Source organism: Neoarius graeffei, chromosome 5 (assembly GCF_027579695.1).
Source record: "Neoarius graeffei isolate fNeoGra1 chromosome 5, fNeoGra1.pri, whole genome shotgun sequence".
NCBI classification, from domain to species: Eukaryota; Metazoa; Chordata; class Actinopteri; order Siluriformes; family Ariidae; genus Neoarius; species Neoarius graeffei.
The window spans coordinates 82774686-82795639 of NC_083573.1; the positions used below are offsets into that span (position 1 = coordinate 82774686).

At 41.1% G+C, this 20954-nt stretch overlaps 1 protein-coding gene across 1 annotated transcript in view; it reads left to right on the forward strand.

The window, feature by feature from the left end:
- The window catches only part of stk17a (serine/threonine kinase 17a), a 70719-nt gene extending 50188 nt beyond the window's left edge, over nucleotides 1–20531 (forward strand). The window contains exons 3-7 of the mRNA XM_060920714.1: nucleotides 7183–7327; nucleotides 10286–10412; nucleotides 10507–10555; nucleotides 10792–10971; nucleotides 19507–20531. Coding sequence (XP_060776697.1) covers nucleotides 7183–7327; nucleotides 10286–10412; nucleotides 10507–10555; nucleotides 10792–10971; nucleotides 19507–19837 — 832 coding nt within the window. The 3' untranslated portion in view covers nucleotides 19838–20531. The remainder of the gene's footprint in view (nucleotides 1–7182; nucleotides 7328–10285; nucleotides 10413–10506; nucleotides 10556–10791; nucleotides 10972–19506) is intronic.
- Nucleotides 20532–20954: the final 423 nt, after the last annotated feature.

Below are 20954 nucleotides of genomic sequence, written 5' to 3' on the forward strand. Positions count from 1 at the left end.
AAAGGAAAATGTCAGGACATCTGTCCATGAACTGAATCTCAAGAGAAGGTGGGTCATGCAGCAAGACAACGACCCTAAGCACACAAGTCATTCTACCAAAGAATGGTTAAAGAAGAATAAAGTTAATGTTTTGGAATGGCCAAGTCAAAGTCCTGACCTTAATCCAATGGAAATATTGTGGAAGGACCTGAAGCGAGTAGTTCATGTGAGGAAACCCACCAACATCCCAGAGTTGAAGCTGTTCTGTACGGAGGAATGGGCTAAAATTCCTCCAAGCCGGTGTGCAGGACTGATCAACAGTTACCGCAAATGTTTAGTTGCAGTTATTGCTGCACAAGGGGGTCACACCAGATACTGAAAGCAAAGGTTCACATACTTTTGCCACTCACAGATATGTAATATTGGATCATTTTCCTCAATAAATAAGTGACCAAGTATAATATTTTTGTCTCATTTGTTTACCTGGGTTCTCTTTATCTACTTTTAGGAATTGTGTGAAAATCTGATGATGTTTTAGGTCATATTTATGCAGAAATATAGAAAATTCTAAAGGGTTCACAAACTTTCAAGCACCACTGTATTATACATAATCTATGTATCAGGTGTGTTTAAAAAAAAAAAACTCCTTTTGTGCATTGCTAAGGGAAAAACATCTGACACAAATTATATAGCTTGTAACTTGTATATTGTTTTGGACATAAATGTTTCATGAAAGATTTGATTAGTAATTGAGTCGTCAGTGATGTTCTGTATTAGTAAAGTGGCTTTAAAAAAAAAAAAATCAAACCCATCCTGTGCTCACCCAGAAGTCCCAGTTCATGTGAAAGACTGTCTTGACCATCATTTTATCACATATTAAAATGAACATGCTACTTGATGATTTCCATTCACTTTTATTTCTGTAGCCCTTTTCAATGGTATCACTTCTTCAGTTCAGCATGCCTTCGCCCTAAAGAGAGTTGTAGGTGTTTCCCTTGACAGCCAATCTCCTAGCGTTCTCCATCCCACTTCTCCAACTTCTGATGATGTCCACCCATTCCGACCGTCTCCTGCCTCTCTTTCCCTTCGCACAGATCTCTCCCTCAATAGTTGCAAGGACTAGACTGTCACCTCTCCTTTTCCAATGTTCATACTCGGTCAGTTTCCTCTTTTTAATCATCTCCAGAAGTCCTCCTTTCTCTGGCACTCCGATTAGAGGACCAACACATGGATAAGAGAAACAATCTCTCCAGCTTACTCTGAGAACTCGTCTCCATAACCACAGCTCAAAAACTTCTATCATTCTTTCTTCTGTCTTCCTCAATGTCCAACTTTCACATCCATAAAGTGCGACACTCCATATCAAGGCCTTAGCTAACTTTTACTTTCAGGTTCAAACTCAACTCTTTTGATTTCCATACTTCCACTAGGTCTGATGTGGCCCTTCTTGCAATTCCCCACCTGATCTTGTCCTCTATTTCACTGTCTCCCTCTGGTGTGATATATGAACCAAGGAACTTGAACTTGTCTACATTTTCTATTTTGTCCTCTTCATTCTTGATCTCTCCCTCTCCATGAACAGTCATGCAGCTTCTCTTTGCATTGTTGATCAAGGGTCCTAGGTCTTTGCTAACTGTCCTCAGCTGTTATACTCAGTGCTTCCTTGGACTTGGCAATTATTGTAGTGTCATTTGCGTATCTGATGTTTTAATGGTATACCTAATGGCAAAGCTGATTTGCATACATCAAAATATAGATGTTGATCCTGAAAGAGGAAGCCAGAGGTGGTGATGGCAAAGAAAAAACGGTGATAACATGAGAGAGAAATCATGAGAAGAACCAGACTCAAAAGGAGCCCATCCTTTTCTGGGTGACACTGGTTAGTGAGAGTATGAATCATTACAGTATACAGGTGTAGAAGAGTAAAGAGACACAGTACTAGGTGTGTGGAAAGGATGTTCACGATGAGCTTATTGTGAATATGGGGACAGGGGAGTGCTGATGATGATTACAGCAGCAGTCCTTGGGTACAAATTGGCAGCATTCAGGTTAGATTACCCACTGAAGCAAGGACGAGTCTTGGGCATAAACTGTTTTTGAGAAGCACAGATGTTTAGTTTCCGTGTGGGACCATCCATAGCAGCAGATGGAGAGTCACAAGTGAAGAGGCTCAAGGCAGAAGTAGAGCATCAGAGAGAGAAAGAGATGGATATTTAAGTTATTTCACAAAATCAATTCGTACATGACCTGATAGCTGATGAGGCGCATAGCATAGTTGGCTATAAGTTATATACAACAAGATTGAGCAGAATATATATATATTTTTTTATTCTATCCACATTCACTGAATTTTGAGAAATAGAGCATTTTTATTTTTTGCAAATTCGATAAAATACAAAACGTCTTGACAAAATAATTTCTGGTTAGAACGTAAACAAACCGGAGAAATGACAGTAGCAATGTATGAAAAATGCTATAATAATTCTTGAAAAATAATTTTTAAAGAAAGATGCGTTCGGGCGGTACGGTGGTGTAGTGGTTAGCGCTGTCACCTCACAGCAAGAAGGTCCGGGTTCGAGCCCCGTGGCCGGCGAGGGCCTTTCTGTGCGGAGTTTGCATGTTCTCCCCGTGTCCGCGTGGGTTTCCTCCGGGTGCTCCGGTTTCCCCCACAGTCCAAAGACATGCAGGTTAGGTTAACTGGTGACTCTAAATTGAGCGTAGGTGTGAATGTGAGTGTGAATGGTTGTCTGTGTCTATGTGTCAGCCCTGTGATGACCTGGCGACTTGTCCAGGGTGTACCCCGCCTTTCGCCCGTAGTCAGCTGGGATAGGCTCCAGCTTGCCTGCGACCCTGTAGAACAGGATAAAGCGGCTAGAGATGATGAGATGAGATGAGAAAGATGCGTTCTTACCATCAAATACTTTCATTCCATATTTTGTTGCTTTTGTATTTTCAGGGGTTTTGTTTTCAAGTAGTTTTTATTTCGTACTCGATTGGTTCAACAACACGCTCTGCCATTTTGTTTTTCTCTACTCACAGTATATGAGCTGATATCCTAGTAGTAGAGTAGTCAATCCGAGCACGTGATTATTCATATCCAGTGAATGTGGAGAGAATATGCATGTTATTGACCAGCTGCAAGGTCCGTATGGTGAAATACCGTGACCGAGGTCTTGAAAGTACTGAGCGAGGCCCTCTGGGCCGAGGTCAGTATTCAAGGCCGAGGTCACGGTATTTCACCATACGGACCGACCTTAAGCTGGTAAATAATATATTTTTTTTCTTTACCAAATTCTAACAGAAAACGAGAGCACCCAAAAGGGGAAAACCGAGCTGCACCGCCATTTTGAATCCTCATTCACGGCTGTAATGCAAATGGCTTCCTCCTCGGTATACAAGTGCACTTCCATGGCAGGAAAAAAACTACATTTTGCTGCCTATGTAGTTCCCTATTTATACAAAATTGAGTCATTCAGGATTCAGCCATGTTTTTGCTCGGCTTTAGGAACAGTTAGAGGTTTTTAGCTTTCTCCTGAAATGTGTTTTCTTTTATTTCTTCTTCCTCAGGGTAGTAAAACTCGCTTTCGCTGTGAACACTGTCGTTATCGCTGTCCATGATGTAAAATTAATGCTGTTCTCCTGAGAAATGCTGGCAAATATTTATAAGATTTTTGATAATCTTATAAATAAATCTTATTTTTTAAAAAAAGAAAAAAATAAATGTTAACAAAAAATGCTACTATGTTTTTTGTTGTTGTGAACGAGCGAGTTGCCAGAGGTCTGTAACTGGGGTCTGCATCGTAGGATACGGACCCGCTCGCCAGCCAATCGGAGCGCAGGATTTGATGGAAACCGGACCACGAAAAAAATAATATTTGATATGTCCTTATCATACAGTAGTTGACATTGTGATGAGCAGATCCGTGTACTAGAGCTCTGTGCAGGATGTCCTGCTTCCTTCAGCAAACATTGAGTTAAATACATACTGTGTGAATTCTGAGATCTAGCACGAAGGGCGAAAGAGTAGTTTGTGCTCGTCAAAATGGATGTCTATGGAGAATCAAGTACAATTTTTTTTTTTCCCCCTCTTTAAATCATCATTGTAATTCATTATGGAGAATTACTCTGTTTGATGACTTATGAAAAAACTGCAGAATAGGATTAGACTGTGCAAACACTGATCCAGGCTTATCCAAGTGCTCACTAAATCCTACAGATGCATGCAGTAACATACACACGTACTGTACGTGCAGCTAAAATAAAATATTTAAAGGGTAAAATAACCTCACCCTTATTTTCATGTGATTTTGGTTCTTGAAGTTCATCGTTAAAGCTTTTGCAAAATTTCTCACTTGGTGTGCATCACTGCAGTACATTTGTGCTTTGATCTGAACTCGTTTTCAGCCTAACCATCAGACACATGAACATAAATCTATATGTAGCCTATAGCGAGACCCAATCGACTCCAGCCTTGTGTTTTAAGGTCATTTATTCTCTCTTGGCCATGCTGTAATTGAATTTGACATGCCGTCTGTTCTGAGAATCTCCGTGAACATGTGATTGTCTGGCTTCTTCTAAGGGTTTAGCTTCCTTTTTAGTCAGTAATGCTTGCTAGACTACTGCTGTCTGAATAATGAATAGAATGGTAAAAATGAGCTAATTACATTTGATGATGTACTTTTCCCCAGCAGACACAAATTAAATGAGTCAACACTGACAAAAAGAAATGACCCCTGAACAAATAATTCGAATAAGACAAAAAAAAAAAAAAAGTCTTCATACACTAAGTTTAGCCAGCACAGTAATGTGTCTGTAATCTCTCCCCAGCCTTGCTGCATGTGTGTGCATGCACATGCTTGTGACTGTCTGTCTATTCCAGTCATTACAACACAGTCATACACATGCGGTGAGTTAGACTGAGGTTAAATTAGGGCAGTAGACTTGAGAACATCTGACATAGTGCTGATGAGTACAAGACTTCCCATTTTCTACAGTAATAATTCAGATGAAATGGCTCGTTGTTAAAAGGTTATCAGAAAGCAGCCTGCATACCTTTGGAGGCGGAGCTACCATGTGGTCCAGATGCAACACACTGCAAAAAATGGCCTTTCAAAAATAAGAAATAAAAGATTAAAACAAAGCATATTTGCTTGAATCAGGTGAAAAAAATCTGCCAATGGAACTAGTCAAATTTTACTTGGCAAGATTTCTTAAAGTGCCATTCCACCATTGGATGTATTTTTTTGGCATAAAATACAATATATTTTATGACAACATGACTAGACAGAGAAATCTTTTAGCTTCAAAATGATATATTAAACATAATTTTTTGACAACGACAAGTATATTAATTTTGCGACCAAAGTCACCAACCCTTTTAATTTCCGCGCGGTAGTGAAACATGACGTCATCGGCAGGTTCCCCTTCTTGTGTACCACGTCACGTGTGACGTGGCACAGATTATCAGCAATGGCGGATAGAACGCGATTGTCAGCTTCAGAAAAGAAGCGAAGGAAAATAGCAAGTGATGCCCAAAGGAGACGGTCGATGGTGAATATCGGCACAGCAATCGACAAGTGGAAATCGCGTTCTATCCGCCATTGCTGATAACCTGTGCCACGTCACACGTGACGTGGTACACAAGAAGGGGAACCTGCCGATGACATCACGTTTCACTACCGCGCGGAAAGTAAAAGGGTAGGGGAACTTATTATGTGAGATCTGATTAACTCAAAATAATCAAAATAGTTCTTATAACAAGATCGTTCTCCTTACATTTAGCCATTCAAGTCATTTTTATTTATTTCATTTTAAGGGTATTTCACTTAAATTCATGACAAAGTCTTAGCAGTAAAAACTGAATTTAAGATAAATATACTAATATTAGGATTGTTAAATTCTACAACTAAGCATTGCTAGCTTAAAAGATTCTCCTTTTGTGACCTGTAATTAGTAAAATACTCTAGATATGAGACCAGAGGCTATCTTGAATCAAGTTGACGACACGTGTAGCATTGCAACAAGTTTATTTTTTTTTTCCCCATTTCAACATTCAAACATCTCTTAAGATTCCACTTCCCCAGGACCTCAGGCACCAAAAAATAAAAAAATAAAAATAAAAAAAAGTCTACGCATTTTGACTTACAGTGCTTACACAACGCCAAGGCAACAGTGCATTTTGGGGGCGCTGACTATTCATGTGTACGAGGGGTTTACAAGATCAGGCACAAAAAAAACCCAACCAAACAAAAAAAAACCCACTGAACTTAACTCACAGCATTCCAAAAAGACCTCACTAAAACGCCCTCCACTCACTCATAGCCTTTTTGAAGGCACTTGTCTGGTCTAGAGTCTGTACAGCGTCTAGAAGGAGCTCACTCTGAATGACTGAGAAAACAGTCGCAGTAAACTTAGGATCTGTAAGGTGGAGTTGAATTGTAATGAAAGATTCAAAGATTTCAGTAAAGTTCATTTATTCCCAAAACAAGCATACTTTGTTTTTTTTTTCTTGAAACAAGATGAACCGCATTTGACAAATGTCCAAAATGTACTTACCCTTGTTTTAAAAAAAAACTTATTTTCAAAGGTGCCCCAAATAAGACTTTTTCAAGACATTTTGTCTATACAAGATTTTCAAGATGGACTGTCTAAAAACTAGCCTTTCTAGCTAAATGAGGTTTTGCTTGTTGGGCCATTATGTCTTATAATAAGGGTGGCTAGATGTTTTGACTTGAAAATAGACAAACTTCCTAAGATTTACATTTTTTGCAGTGCAAACACACTTTTTTTTGTGTGTCTCTGATCCCCTTTTTTATGTGACGCATAAGGGAGCACATAAAGAAAAGGTGTCTGTTGCTCACTCTATAACCCTGAACCTATATTATATGACCTGCAATCATAAAAGTACTTGCCTGGCATATATTTTCTACAAGCCAGGAAAATCGAATATTTCAAGCTAAGCATATAACAAGGATCTCGGGGCTGCTTGCGTCGTGGTGGTGGTGGTGGTGGTGGTGGGGGGGGGGGGGGGTAAGGAGATGTCCTCACCACTTCTCCACCACCTTGAGATGTTCAGAGATTAAATGATGGCACCCAGCTGGCACAACAGCACCATCGGCAGTGCTTCAGGCAAAAATGCCCAGCAGGTAGCATTTGTGACCTTGTGCTCACATCTGAATTATGTTTTGTGTTTTGCATTTGTAGCGCTGCTGGTGGAGAGATCTTCAACCGGTGTGTGGCAGAGAGGGACGAGGCCTTTAAGGAGGAAGATGTGAAGCGGCTGATGAGGCAAATCCTGGAGGGTGTAGCTTTTCTTCATAAGAACAATGTGGTTCATCTGGATCTGAAGGTGACAGGGTTATTGCATCAATAAGTGAACACTATCAATTTAAACAGACTTGTTTACAGGATGGTGGTGTATTTATGATGCATAGTACAGAAAAAAGCTCTATAGCTGTGATCATAGCTTTAAAAACAATGGCTTTTAAGAAGTGACTGGAGAATATGTGATGCTAGAGTCCACCTAGTGGCCATTTGTTGTCAGGTTTTTTTTGTTTTTTTTTAAAGGAGCAATGTATTGTATATTGTTTTGTAATTTGTAATCAGCATTAACACTTAATTGCATGTAATGGAGTGAGAAACATTTAACACTTAAGATTAAATTTGTGAAAAGTCTTCAAGTACAAGAACTTCAGATACAAGTCTTAAAGTTAGACTACTGCCGCTTTTCCACTACCAACGTGGCTGAGTTGGGCTGAGCCGTGCCGTGCTGAGTTGGGCTGAGCCGTGCCGTGCTGAGTTGGGCTGAGTCGAGCTGAGTGGGGCTGTTGGAGTTGCATTTCGACTACAACCGCGCTGAACCGTGCTGGCTGGAAGTGGGTGGACACATTGGGTGGAGTTAGCGAAAGTGGGTGGATGTCACGTGATGTCGTTAGGCGGTGCAAACAGTGACATCAGTGAGCTTTTAAGCGGTAGTCTCACGACCCGGATAGTAAACAATAAACATGGAGGACATGGAGTCGTTAGTGTTGCTGGTCTTGGTGCTGTGGCTTGTTGTCACCGACAACACCAACAGATACTGGCAAGAGCGTATAGATGAGGCGAGGCGCATAAGGCTTCGTAATTCTTCTTCCGGGTTTACGGTGTTTACAGATCCCAGCGTGCTCGCGGGGCGTGTGTGGGCATGTGAGGACACTCCTCCTCACCAATCAGTGCACAGGGGAGTGTCTGCTCACGCCCCTAGCCCCACTCGGCTCGGTTTGGCTCACTTCAGCCCCACTCCAAAACCGTGTGAGTTTTGGGTGCTGAGTAAGGCTGAAGCGAGCCCAGTCGCGCTGTTCTGAGGTAGTCGAAACGCGAGCCCTGTTGGGCTGAAGTGAGCTGAAAAAGGGTAGTGGAAAAGGGCCATATCTTTCAGATTTTTCAAGTGTAGGTCATAAAAAGAATTTTCTCTCACACCCAATTATTTTTGTTTAGCGGACCGAAAGCTACTGAATTCGAATCACAGACTTCCAATTTGATTAGGTTTTTTAAAATGGTACAATTAATGAATTTAGGGCCATGTGGCCTGAAATTCTTCGATATTTTTTCCATGACCCAATTCAAGACACTACATCATGAATCACGTGGTGGGCTTTCCCTGTTCGTGCAAGACATTGTGGGATACAAATTTGAAACAGGAGAGAAAAATGGCAGACGTGAGTGTGCGAATGAAACGTGAAAGACCGACTACAGTAACGGAAAGCGAAAAGAAAAGACGTTATGTTGCGAAGGAAAGGAAATGCAGGATCAAACTAATAAATATCGGCGGTCAGCGAACACCTCGGTGTGATCAGCTGTTCGTTTAGTGACAGAATGATGCAACTGTCAGTGCACGCTCAAAGGTAAACCTGCAGATGACAGTAATGTAACACTGTGGATGCCAGCTGCAGTAAAACCCAAAAGAAGATGATGATAAATCTGCACATGCGCACACGGACTTCCTCTGTCTGCTTAACTGCGCGAAGCAGTTATTTGCTCGGGAATCCCCTCAAATTAAATAACTTGCCTGCCACAGAATGGTCTGATTTTTTTTTTTTTTGTGAGATATTACAGAAATACATATTGTATCACGATGACCAAGTTTTAGAGGGAACTAAATTTCACAGATTTTTTTTTTTTTTAATGAAATCGAAAGGCCGTCTAGCTTTAAGGGTCAGTTTAGTTTACTCATCTCATCTCATTATCTGTAGCCGCTTTATCCTTCTACAGGGTCGCAGGCAAGCTGGAGCCTATCCCAGCTGACTCCGGGCGAAAGGCGGGGTACACCCTGGACAAGTCGCCAGGTCATCACAGGGCTGACACATAGACACAGACAACCATTCACACCTACGGTCAATTTAGAGTCACCAGTTAACCTAACCTGCATGTCTTTGGACTGTGGGGGAAACCGGAGCACCCGGAGGAAACCCACGCGGACACGGGGAGAACATGCAAACTCCACACAGAAAGGCCCTCGCCGGCCCTGGGGCTCAAACCCAGGACCTTCTTGCTGTGAGGCGACAGCGCTAACCACTACACCACCGTGCCGCCCTAGTTTAGTTTACTATTTATCTCATTTAACAAACCAAAGTAGCTCATCAGATCATCATCAAGGTGTGATATTTGTCCTCGTTTAATGACACACATTTTATGGATTGTCAGTAACCATGTTTTGATATTGTTAGTTTTTTCTTTTTTATCAGACATCTAATTTTTTAGGTTTGTTTACCTGACATGTTTCGACGTACGAAACATGTACGTCGAAACATGTCAGGTAAACAAACCTAAAAAATTAGATGTCTGATAAAAAAAGAAAAAACTAACAATATTCAATATAAGACATAATGAACGTAATCGAAAGAAAAAAAACGTTTTGAATCCCATTCTTCACAACAGGGAAAACATGGAAATAAACTCTGAACTCTGAAAATATGTCAACACTGGACTGTTATTGCACTCAGCGGTTGTAGCCTGCTCGGTGTGGTTGACAGTCTGCTGCCAAATTGAAGTGCAATCTTAAGTTTCCTAAATCCACTGCACAAGAACTGCACTACACTGCAAACGCAAATTAGGAGCAAAAGGTTTAGGACAGACGTATTCAGTTTTAAAATTACCAGTGGTTCTGGTTGTTCGACTGGTATGAAGTACTGCGCAGTAATTTTGTGTACATGTTTGCAAGTGTTCAGTCTTATATATTGTTACTTTACAAAATGTTTAAAGGAGTTGTGGCTGATTTAATGAGGGTTTGTTTTTGTTTTTCATTTTTTTTTTTTTTAAACCTCTCCAGCCACAGAACATTCTCCTGACTAGTGACAATCCTCTTGGGGACATAAAGATCGTGGACTTTGGCCTCTCAAGGATGGTGAGCAGTAATCAAGAAATCAGAGAGATCATGGGCACACCTGAGTATGTTGGTAAGGCATGCTGTGTAACGCTCAATTTTCCGTATTCAGTATCCACAATTTTAGTCTTAATTTGCTTTTCTTTTTTGTTTCCCCTCCTGTCTAGCCCCAGAGGTTCTTAATTATGAGCCAATTAGCACAGCCACTGATATGTGGTGAGTAGTCTTTCTATAAAGGTCTTACAAGTGCTTGGATATTTAATTCACTAATGATGCTTAAATGAGGCCAATAAGGCCATTTAATGCTCTACATAAAGTTCAACATGGCATAATGCTGACCTTTCTCAGTGTGAGTGTAATGCTTGTGGCCAGGACTCATAAGCAGCCCTGTAAGTTCAACCTCTAGAAAGCCATTATCGTAAAATGTTATGGCAATTTAATCCCCCCCGTAGGAGTATCGGTGTACTTGCCTACGTGATGCTGACTGGTATGTCTCCATTCCTGGGAGCCGACAAACAGGAGACCTTTCTCAACATCTCCCAGATTAACATCAGCTACACAGAGGAGGAACTGGAGCGGCTGGACAAAGCGGCCATCCATTTCATCAAGTCTTTGCTCATCAAGAAGCCTGAGTATGCACAGCGACACATTTTCAGAATACTACTATCTACTATTAGCATAGCTGTTTGAGTTGAATTAGAGCACTTGAGCATCTTCATATCAGGGTACATGAATCATAAACTCGTTAGCCAGCCCACTCCACAAGCTCCAGTGTGCTTGCTCAGTCCCATATTTTGGTTGCCCAGAATTAACCCAATTAATTAACATAAAGTGGAATCAAATAGCCCTAACAGAAATTATCATTTGAATTCCTGAGGAGAGGAAACGTCTCTGTATAGCTGTAGTCCTTATTCTCTACTGATATTATCTCTGATGTAATAAGTCTTTGCCTAAAATTTTGGCTCCGAGCTGTATAGGATATTACACAGTTGCGTGAAGATATGAAGTTTATCTTCAAGTGGTTTCAACATGAAAAGATGAACTTCATATCTTTGTGCCACCATGTGATGTTCTATATATTTATACGGATACATCCACCAAAAAATACGGAAGTTAATCAGAAGTATTTTAATTTTGAACCGGGTCGCCATTTTGACAACATGCAACCAGTCAGCGGAAAAACCCTGGCCCTGTGTCCGAAATCGCTCGCTACTCACTATATAGGGCACTATATAGCAAGGACGCCATTTTGTAGTGCTGTCCGAAACTTTAGTGAGGATTATTTGCACCCTATATAGTGCACTCAAAGTATCCCACAATGCATCACGAAAAGTAGCGTACAACTGATGGTCATTAACCAAGTAATATATCCCATCATGCATAACGGTCACGCTGAAAGAAATCAAATTAAAAGTCTCAAATTTGATTTAATTAAAGGCAGCGGCAAAGAAGAAAGTATTCAGCCTTGATTTAAAAACAAAACTGAAAGATGCAGGGACTTTGTATTTATTAATGTGGGAAATGTGCTCAGTATAATATGTATTTATCACAAAAATGCATGCTTGTATTTATTATTTTGAAAACCCACCAGCCGGCTGATCTGGCACGTTTTAATTATGCGACAGTAATGACGTAAATACCAGTGTGACGGACTAGTGTCCGAAAGCACATATTTTACATTTGAAAAATGCCACGGCACACCACCAAAAAAAAAAAAAATTATACACACACACACACACACACATATGTATAAAGCCAAAGCCAACGGGGGGGATTTTGAAAAATAAGGCCTTACAAACAACTTGTCCTGCAATCTGAGCTGTAGTAGATAAAAAAAAAAAGGTCTTTTTTATACATTTACATGAAAATATGTTTCAAATCAAGGGCGGCACGGTGGTGTAGTGGTTAGCGCTGTCGCCTCACAGCAAGAAGGTCCGGGTTCGAGCCCCGTGGCCGGCGAGGGCCTTTCTGTGTGGAGTTTGCATGTTCTCCCCGTGTCCGCGTGGGTTTCCTCCGGGTGCTCCGGTTTCCCCCACAGTCCAAAGACATGCAGGTTAGGTTAACTGGTGACTCTAAATTGAGCGTAGGTGTGAATGTGAGTGTGAATGGTTGTCTGTGTCTATGTGTCAGCCCTGTGATGACCTGGCGACTTGTCCAGGGTGTACCCCACCTTTCGCCCGTAGTCAGCTGGGATAGGCTCCAGCTTGCCTGCGACCCTGTAGAACAGGATAAAGCGGCTAGAGATAATGAGATGAGATGAGATGTTTCAAATCAATAGGAGTATTGTTTGAATTCAAAATAAAATCACAGTCTACATTCAAGGGTATGGTTATAATTCATGATCAACAAAAATTACAAACTAAATTCACATTAAACTTAAGTTCTATTAATTATCAAAATGTTCATATATTAAATAAAATTTCTTAGGGTGACTGACCTTTTCTCCCCATGTCCTCATTAGTTGCATATGATTTCTTCAAAAAGTCTTTTGAAATATTTAAGTTTTCAAAACTGTCAGCATTAATTCAGATTTACTAACTATCTATCATATACATGTTCAATGTATTAAATCAAACGAATGCTAAGTTTATGGGATAATGTCTATGTACACTTTATACAATTATTTATAGTTCACAGTCACTTCTCATTTTCATTTGATCATTTCGACGACTTCAGCTTTTTGGCCAAAGACAAAAGCTTGTCAGTCCTCTCTTTTGTAAGAACTGTTATGATTGATGGCGAGAGCATGATAGCCAATGTTTTGGCCAATTACATTGTAGATAACACGTATTCTACCGCGAGACTTAGCGAGACTAAAGATGGCGAAAATGTAAGCATGTAACATCATCGTAGGAATGAATTACGCTTGAGTATCACGAAGGAACATACCCCAACCCCCCTCAATAAATGAAGAAAAAATCTCAACGGATTTGGCATAATATAAAAAGTTCGATTTTTACTCAGAAAAAGCGGAAAACTCATCCCTGCTATCGCGATCACCGCTGTCACACCCGAAGCATTACTAATTCTATTGTTTGAATGGCAACAGGTAGAGGTTAATTAGCTACCTGCTGCCATCTATTGGAAGAGTATTTAATTGTTCTGCCGGTCACTATACGTCGCTGGCATAGACGAACGAAGACAAATTATTTGCAGTAAATAAATAATTTTCGGAACAATTAAGTGAAATTGGATAATGTCTCACGGTACAACTGATGATCTCTCACAGCACACTAATGTGCCGCGGCACAGCGGTTGGGAAACACTGCTCTATATAGTAATTCCCTATATACTGAGTAGGGAGTAGTGAACGAGTGAGCGACTTCGGACACAGGGTGGGTGGGAGTGACATCATCGGAGTGAAATATCGGAAAATGTCACTCAGATCCGTGATGTATTTTGTATGAAAAATGCAAGTTTTTCAGCACGAGAAGATAAACTTCATATTTTCAAGCCAATGTGTGATATTTTCTTTTTATTATATCAACACATTCACAAACAAAAAGTACCCAAATTTACCAAAACAGTTCATCGATTTCCTCACAAGTGATTTATAGAGAATTCTGTCCTGGTTTTGGTTCTCCATGTCCTGGGTGTAGCTCGTATGAAAAATACAAGTGGTGTATTTCCCAGTAAAACACTCATGTCCATATATGTGTGTGTGTGTGTGTGTGTGTGTGTGTGTGTGTGTGTTATTTACCAGCTGGGAGGTCCGTATGGTGAAATACCGTGACCGAGGTCTTGAAAGTACTGACTGAGGCCCTCTGGGCCGAGGTCAGTATTCAAGGCCGAGGTCACGGTATTTCACCATACGGACCGACCTTAAGCTGGTAAATAATATATTTATTTTTTTCTTTACCAAATTCTAACAGAAAACGAGAGCGCCCGAAAGGGAAAACCGAGCCGAGCCGCCATTTTGAATCCTCATTCACGGCTGTAATGCAAATGGCTTCCTCCTCGGTATACAAGTGCACTCCCATGGCAGGAAAAAAACCCTACATTTTGCCGCCTATGTCGTCCCCTATTTATACAAAATTGAGTCATTCAGGATTCAGCCATGTTTTTACTCGGCGTTAGCAACAGTTACAGGTTTTTAGCTTTCTCCTGAAATGTTTTCTTTTATTTCTTCTTCCTCAGGGTAGTAAAACTCGCTTTCACTGTGAACTATCCATGCTGTAAAATTAATGCTATTCTCCTGAGAAATGCTGGCAAAAATTTATAAGATTTTTGATAATCTTATAAATAAATCTTATTAAAAAAAATAAAGGTTGACCGAAAAAATTCTACTATGTTGTTTGTTGTTGTGAACGAGCGAGTCGCTAGAGGTCCGTAATTGGGGTCCGTATCGTAGGATACAGACCCACTCGCCAGCCAATCAGAGCGCAGGATTTGATGGAAACCGGACCGCAAAAAAAAAACAAAACTGTTATTTAAGTCTGGCCATGACTTTTATTTATTTACTTACTTACACACACAATCAGCAGAGTTTCAAGGTAGCTGTGTGCTGCACTTTTTTCTATATTTTGTTCTGTTCTGACAGTTTTAACATCCTTGCACATTGTGTGTGTATGTGTAGAAGGTTTTCATCTTTACAAGCCAATTTATTCAACTGTTAAAAATACTACTTCTGATCAACTGATGATTAATGTATCCTTGGTTGATATGTTTAGTTTAGCAGGCAGTGAGAATTGGGAAGAAATAGCGGCATCTTGAAATAATTGAACCAACTGGAAAATATTTTATTTAAACACTCACTGGAACAGTGATACACCTGCCCATTCATGAAATCCTGTCAGTCCTTTTGGTCAATCATGTGGCAACAGCGCAATGCAAAAAAATTATGCATATACAGGCCAAGAGCTTTGTTTTTTGTTGGCCAAGAACAGGAACCTGAGGCTACAGTGCGTACAGGCTCACTGAAACTGGGTGGCTGAAACCTTGGGGGGGGGGGGGCTGGTATTATTCCACTCTGTTCCATTTCCTGATGTGGCCTTAGCCATCTGTCCCAAGGGTCATTTTGTTGTGTGTTCTGATTTTCGGTTCACCACAGTCCAGTGATGTGCGGTGAGGTTTGTGGCTAGTGAGGCACTGACTTTTTTTCAAAATCAGATTTTCAAATATGCACCAAAATATTTGCCAAATACCGATTTAGTTTCATATCTCATAGCAGCATTCTTTACATAAGGTACATTTGAAGGTACAGAGCTTGTACTCTCATCATCACCGCGAAATGCCAATTCCTGTTTGGCGAAGAAGCAGGTTGCATGAATGAGATATTTTAAGATCTCTCGGTTTTCCTTCACCTTAGTGTTGTGCATGCTAATGTTTAGCCGGTGCTGTTCATTCAAAGCCACATCTATTCGAGAAGTCCCAAAAGTTTTTAAAGCAATTTGGCTTTGAATGTGAGTAGCTGAGCATTCATGTTTCAGGAGGCTTCTTGGTAGGTTTTTTTTAAGTCACAAAATCCCATGTTAGTCCAGACATTGTCACTGGTTGAGAACAAGAGACAGGGATAACAGAAAAGGCGGTTTCTTGTAGCACAGCCAATCTTTTTGGTTGTACCACTCACTTTGAAACGATCGGGTTATCTTCTGCCCAGTCCTTTGAAGTAATTCCTTTAGCTCCGGCGTCGGCCGTCCATTCTTTATCATGTCCCGTTTTCCTTGAAAGTCCAACTTTGAGAAACCTTTCAGTTGAGCTATTACATCCTCCATTAATTTGTTGCAGTCAATCGGAACAAGCCAACAACAGTCCAAATTAAACTTTACGTGACGACGCAGAGAAGAAGCAACCACCAAACAAGAATAACTGAGCTCACGTACGCCCTCTGCACTGCGGCAGAGCTACTGCCTGCCTCACCTCGTGTCTTTTCAGTGCGGCTTTATGTCAAATTGTTAACACTAAATAAGTGATACACATACGTAGAAAACATTACATATTATAAGGAAAGTGAGGACATATTATACACATGTCTACAATGTATAAAAAACATTTTAATACAGCATTACGTTGGTAGCATACACAGAGTAAGCAAAAGGCACGCGCTCAACCCAGTTAACAAGGGATTGCGCAATCTGACGTGAGGCACGGCTTGGTGCTGCCTCACGTCGCTGCATATTCGCTGCAATTGAATAGGAAATAGGCAAATATGGCGATTTTGATCGCAAAAATGATTGAAATTATTTGAATCATACAGAAATGGCATATATAGCACAGATGATTGGACAAATCTTTATCATTATTTACATTCTTTACATCTCATGATGGCTGGATGATGACCGGTGAGGCCCTGCCGCCCCTGACCGCACGTCACTGCCACAGTCGTGAAGAGTGATTGAGGTGGTGTTTACATTAGACCGTATCCGTCTCGTTTTCGTCGCGGATGCACTGTCCGTGCACATTAAAACGCCGGGAAACGACTCCACAGGCAGAACAACTTGAATCTGCCAGGGCCCACATATTCAACCCAGTTCGTATCTGATCCGGTGCTGTTGAGGAACATTGACGAACGAGGAAACGCAGTGCTGAGCTCTAGCTGACGTCATCATTGGACAACGTCACTGTGACATCCACCTTCCTGATTCGCTGGCGTTGGGATCACACACACAGCGGCTCAGTCCCGAATCACTGCTCGTGCGCTTCACTCGCGCGCTCTGTGAGCTGCGCAGGGCCGGAGTGCACACCCTCCAGAGGGCACTCGCTGTTCAGGGCGGAGTGATTTGGAGCGCAGGAGGAAGCGCTGAGCCGCACTGAGGTTTATTTACACATTTCAACTTATTTACCTCCTTCAGGCGCTTAAACTCAGTGAGAACATGAACATCACAGCCAGGTGTGTTTATCTGCTGGAGAAGGTGTTCGCTTGCCATCCTTCCACTTGCAAGTGGTGAGTGACTTGCGCATGCCCGATATGCACTGGGATCATGTGACATGCCGTCTAATTAGTCATGTGATTAGCGTATCCGTGTATTGGCGTTGCTGTGTGCACGCGAATCGTTTTAAAAACGTTAATCTGATGATCCGCTGATACGGTCTAATGTAAACACCACCTGAGTCACTGACTACGTTTACATGCACGTCCAAATCGAGCTGCTGTTGGTAATCGAGCAAAGGGTCCCAGCAGGGGTGCCAGAGAAATCCAATCCTACATGCACAAGTGAAATCGGGCTATTGTGCAAGGTGCATTGTGCACCCGAGCCACACGTGGCGCTACACGCCCCATCGTGTTGGTACACTTCCGGTTGTCATCATGAAGAAGAGCTATAGTGTTGCCAGATACTGCTGACGTTTTCCAGCCCAAAACATGTTCAAATCCGCTAAAATGCACTTAAAACCCCCAATCTGGCAACACTAGCAGTTCCGTGTTCAAGCTGTTAGGCTTGCTCTAACAGACTATGGCTACAAACTGTCCGGCGCAGACCACTGTTTTGTAAGACAACTTATTTTGCACAATAATATTTTTCTAAAGTCCATTTTTTGCTTACAAAAAAATATTTTTTTTTTTTGCTTACAATTTAACTTATGTCTTAATAAACACACAAAAAGTTCAATTGTTTTGTTTTTATTGACATTCTTCAGATGTTGGACATATATATATATATATATATATATATATATATATATATATATATATATATACACACACACACAATGACTTGTTTATGTACACAATTCACAGCTATGCAACAGCTGTACAGATGTATTTGGTGATACAGTAAGTGAGCTAAATTTTAACAGTGCAAACAATGCCACAAAAAGAAAAGATTCATGCCGTTGTCATGCCGACCGAGACTGTTGTGTTTCCCGCTTGTGGTCTCGTCACTCGTCACTTCCGGAAGTAGCTCGACAACTAGCTCGATAGGGTTTACATGCACAAAGTAGCTTGGCAGAAATCGCATAAACTAGGTCGTGTAGCTCGATTCCGAGAAATCAAGTTCGGTTCAATTTCAGCCGAATTAAGGTGTATACATGGCATTTTGAACTTCGATTTCAGTCGAGCAACGGCAGAAATTCGATTCTCTCTATGTGCATGTAAACGTAGTGACTGTAGCCATCCTGTCAGTTGGAGCTGCTGTACTCTGGCCATTCTCCTCAATGTGCATCTGTTTCATCAACAATATGCTTCCACCTGCAGAACTGCCACTTAATGGCTGTTTGGTTTTTTTTTCACACCATTTGTATAGTGTATGTTTTTACTTAGAATATAATCACTCGAGACTGTTGTGTATGAAAATCCCAATCATTAGTTTCTGAACTACACAAATCAGCCCATCTGGTACCAACAACCATGCCATGGTCAAAGACATTTTCCCCCAGTTCTGATGTTTATGACCTTTTGTATTCATAATTGTGCCACCAGTATATGATTGGCTGATTAGATAACTGTATGAATGAGCAGGTGTACAGGTTCTCCTATTAAAAGTGTATTGCAAATAAAATTTTGCTTTGCAGAAGTTAGTCAAACGTGTCTTTCTCATTATCTCTAGCCGCTTTATCCTTCTACAGGGTCGCAGGCAAGCTGGAGCCTATCCCAGCTGACTACGGGCGAAAGGCGGGGTACACCCTGGACAAGTCGCCAGGTCATCACAGGGCTGACACATAGACACAGACAATCATTCACACTCACATTCACACCTACGGTCAATTTAGAGTCACCAGTTAACCTAACCTGCATGTCTTTGGACTGTGGGGGAAACCGGAGCACCCGGAGGAAACCCACGCAGACACGGGGAGAACATGCAAACTCTGCACAGAAAGGCCCTCGCCGGCCCCGGGGCTCGAACCCAGGACCTTCTTGCTGTGAGGCGACAGCGCTAACCACTACACCACCGTGCCGCCCACGTGTCTTTCTCTGACTGGTAAATGTGAGAAAAAGATAGTGGTGTCAACTATATCAGCATCCTAATAAACCTACTTGCCAAACTGTCAACTACAAAAAAAAAAAAAAACAACCAACCAAACAAAAAAAAAAACCCTAATAGTGCAGGGACACAATGTGCTTATCCCAGTCACCAAGGCTATTGATGTGTCCATCTCTGTAGTATAGTTTAACCCATGTCAATATTTGTTGTTGTTTGCACTGTTTGTGTTTTGAGGTCTGACTTTTTCTAGTTTTGTGTGCCTGGTGTATTTGAGCACACCTTAAAAACAGTATCCATTTTGTTTGACAGGGATCGTGCCACTGCAGAGGAGTGCCTGAAACACAAGTGGCTACAAACACAGGAGACAGACTCTGCAGAGGAGAAGGGGATGAACACGGCCTCCTCCATCTCTGAGCCAGTCAACACGGCTGTCTCCACTCAGTGTGGTGAAGAGGACATTGAGGAGGAAAGCAGACTGACGGAGGAGCTCATCGTCATGGCAGCCTACACTCTAGGCCAGTGCAGGCAGTCCTCAGACAAGGAGACCCTGACCCCAGAGCAGAAGGCCATCTCAAAGCGCTTCAAATTTGAAGAACCCTTCCCAGGCCTGCAGGAGGTGCCGGGAGAATTCATCTACTAAACCCCCTGATGGCCAAACAGCCACTAAGCTCCAACTAATGCTGCACTTCTGACAATTCTTTTTTGTCATCTTCTCAACTGTTAACCCACTTTGTTAAGCCAAATTGTATATTTGTTGTTGTTTTTTTTTTTTTTTTTTTTTTAATTTTACTTTTTCCTAGGTTTTTTGACATTTTATTTTTATGGATTATATTATTAAAGACGAAGCCTTTGTATGGTACTCTCCTTTGTTGCTCCCTCTTACATGGTGTTTCCCCCCCGTGTGTATGCCATGTTTGTTGATCTATGACAATGTAGGCCATTACATCTCTTCCAGACATTTCCCCCCCCCCCATTCCTTGTTTTTCCCTGTTTCCTTTTTTCCATTTCATGACATTTTCTTTGCCGTTTTGGTAAACGTACATTTGTGCTGAGGGAGAGCAGGACTGGTGGAATTATATGTAAATGAAACTAATTTTAAGAGTTGTCTGTACTTTTTAAAAAAAGCCATGTTGCGTCTTCCGTTCTTGTCAGGCCGTTCATGGGGTAATAATCTCTAGATTTTACATTTTCCTCCATGACAGTGTATATTATTGCTTTTTTTTTTTTAAATGTCCGTTTGTTGTGAATTGGTCAGTGTAAAGAATATATCTTTTGAACAACATGTTTGACAGTGATTGTCCTGATGTTGTAAATAAAAGTTCCTCTTTGAAGAAGTTCCTGTCTTTGTGTGTTCATTTGGGACATAGTGATGGTGCTGTTTTGAGTGTGAATGAGTGCACAGTGAGACAGGGGAAAGGGGCTGTGTGAAAATCAGGACATTTTATATCTCCTTGTTTGACTGATTCACTTTTTATTTACTTTTGAAGCTGTGTTTTTGCCTTTTGGCATTTCCTAATGGGGGGGATTAGACCAAAATTTTTTTTCTACTCCCTCCAAAATAGGGAGATGATCTAAGTATGGAAATACCAATATTTGGCCAACTGAAAAATGCTAACCCCCTGTACATACCCTCTGAAGTTAATAACCCCTCCAAACAGTCAAAAACTGCCTTTTTCACTAATATAAGCATTAACGGAAATAACTCTTAAATATAACATCAAAAATCACAGTAATATTTATTTCTCACAAAAAGAGTT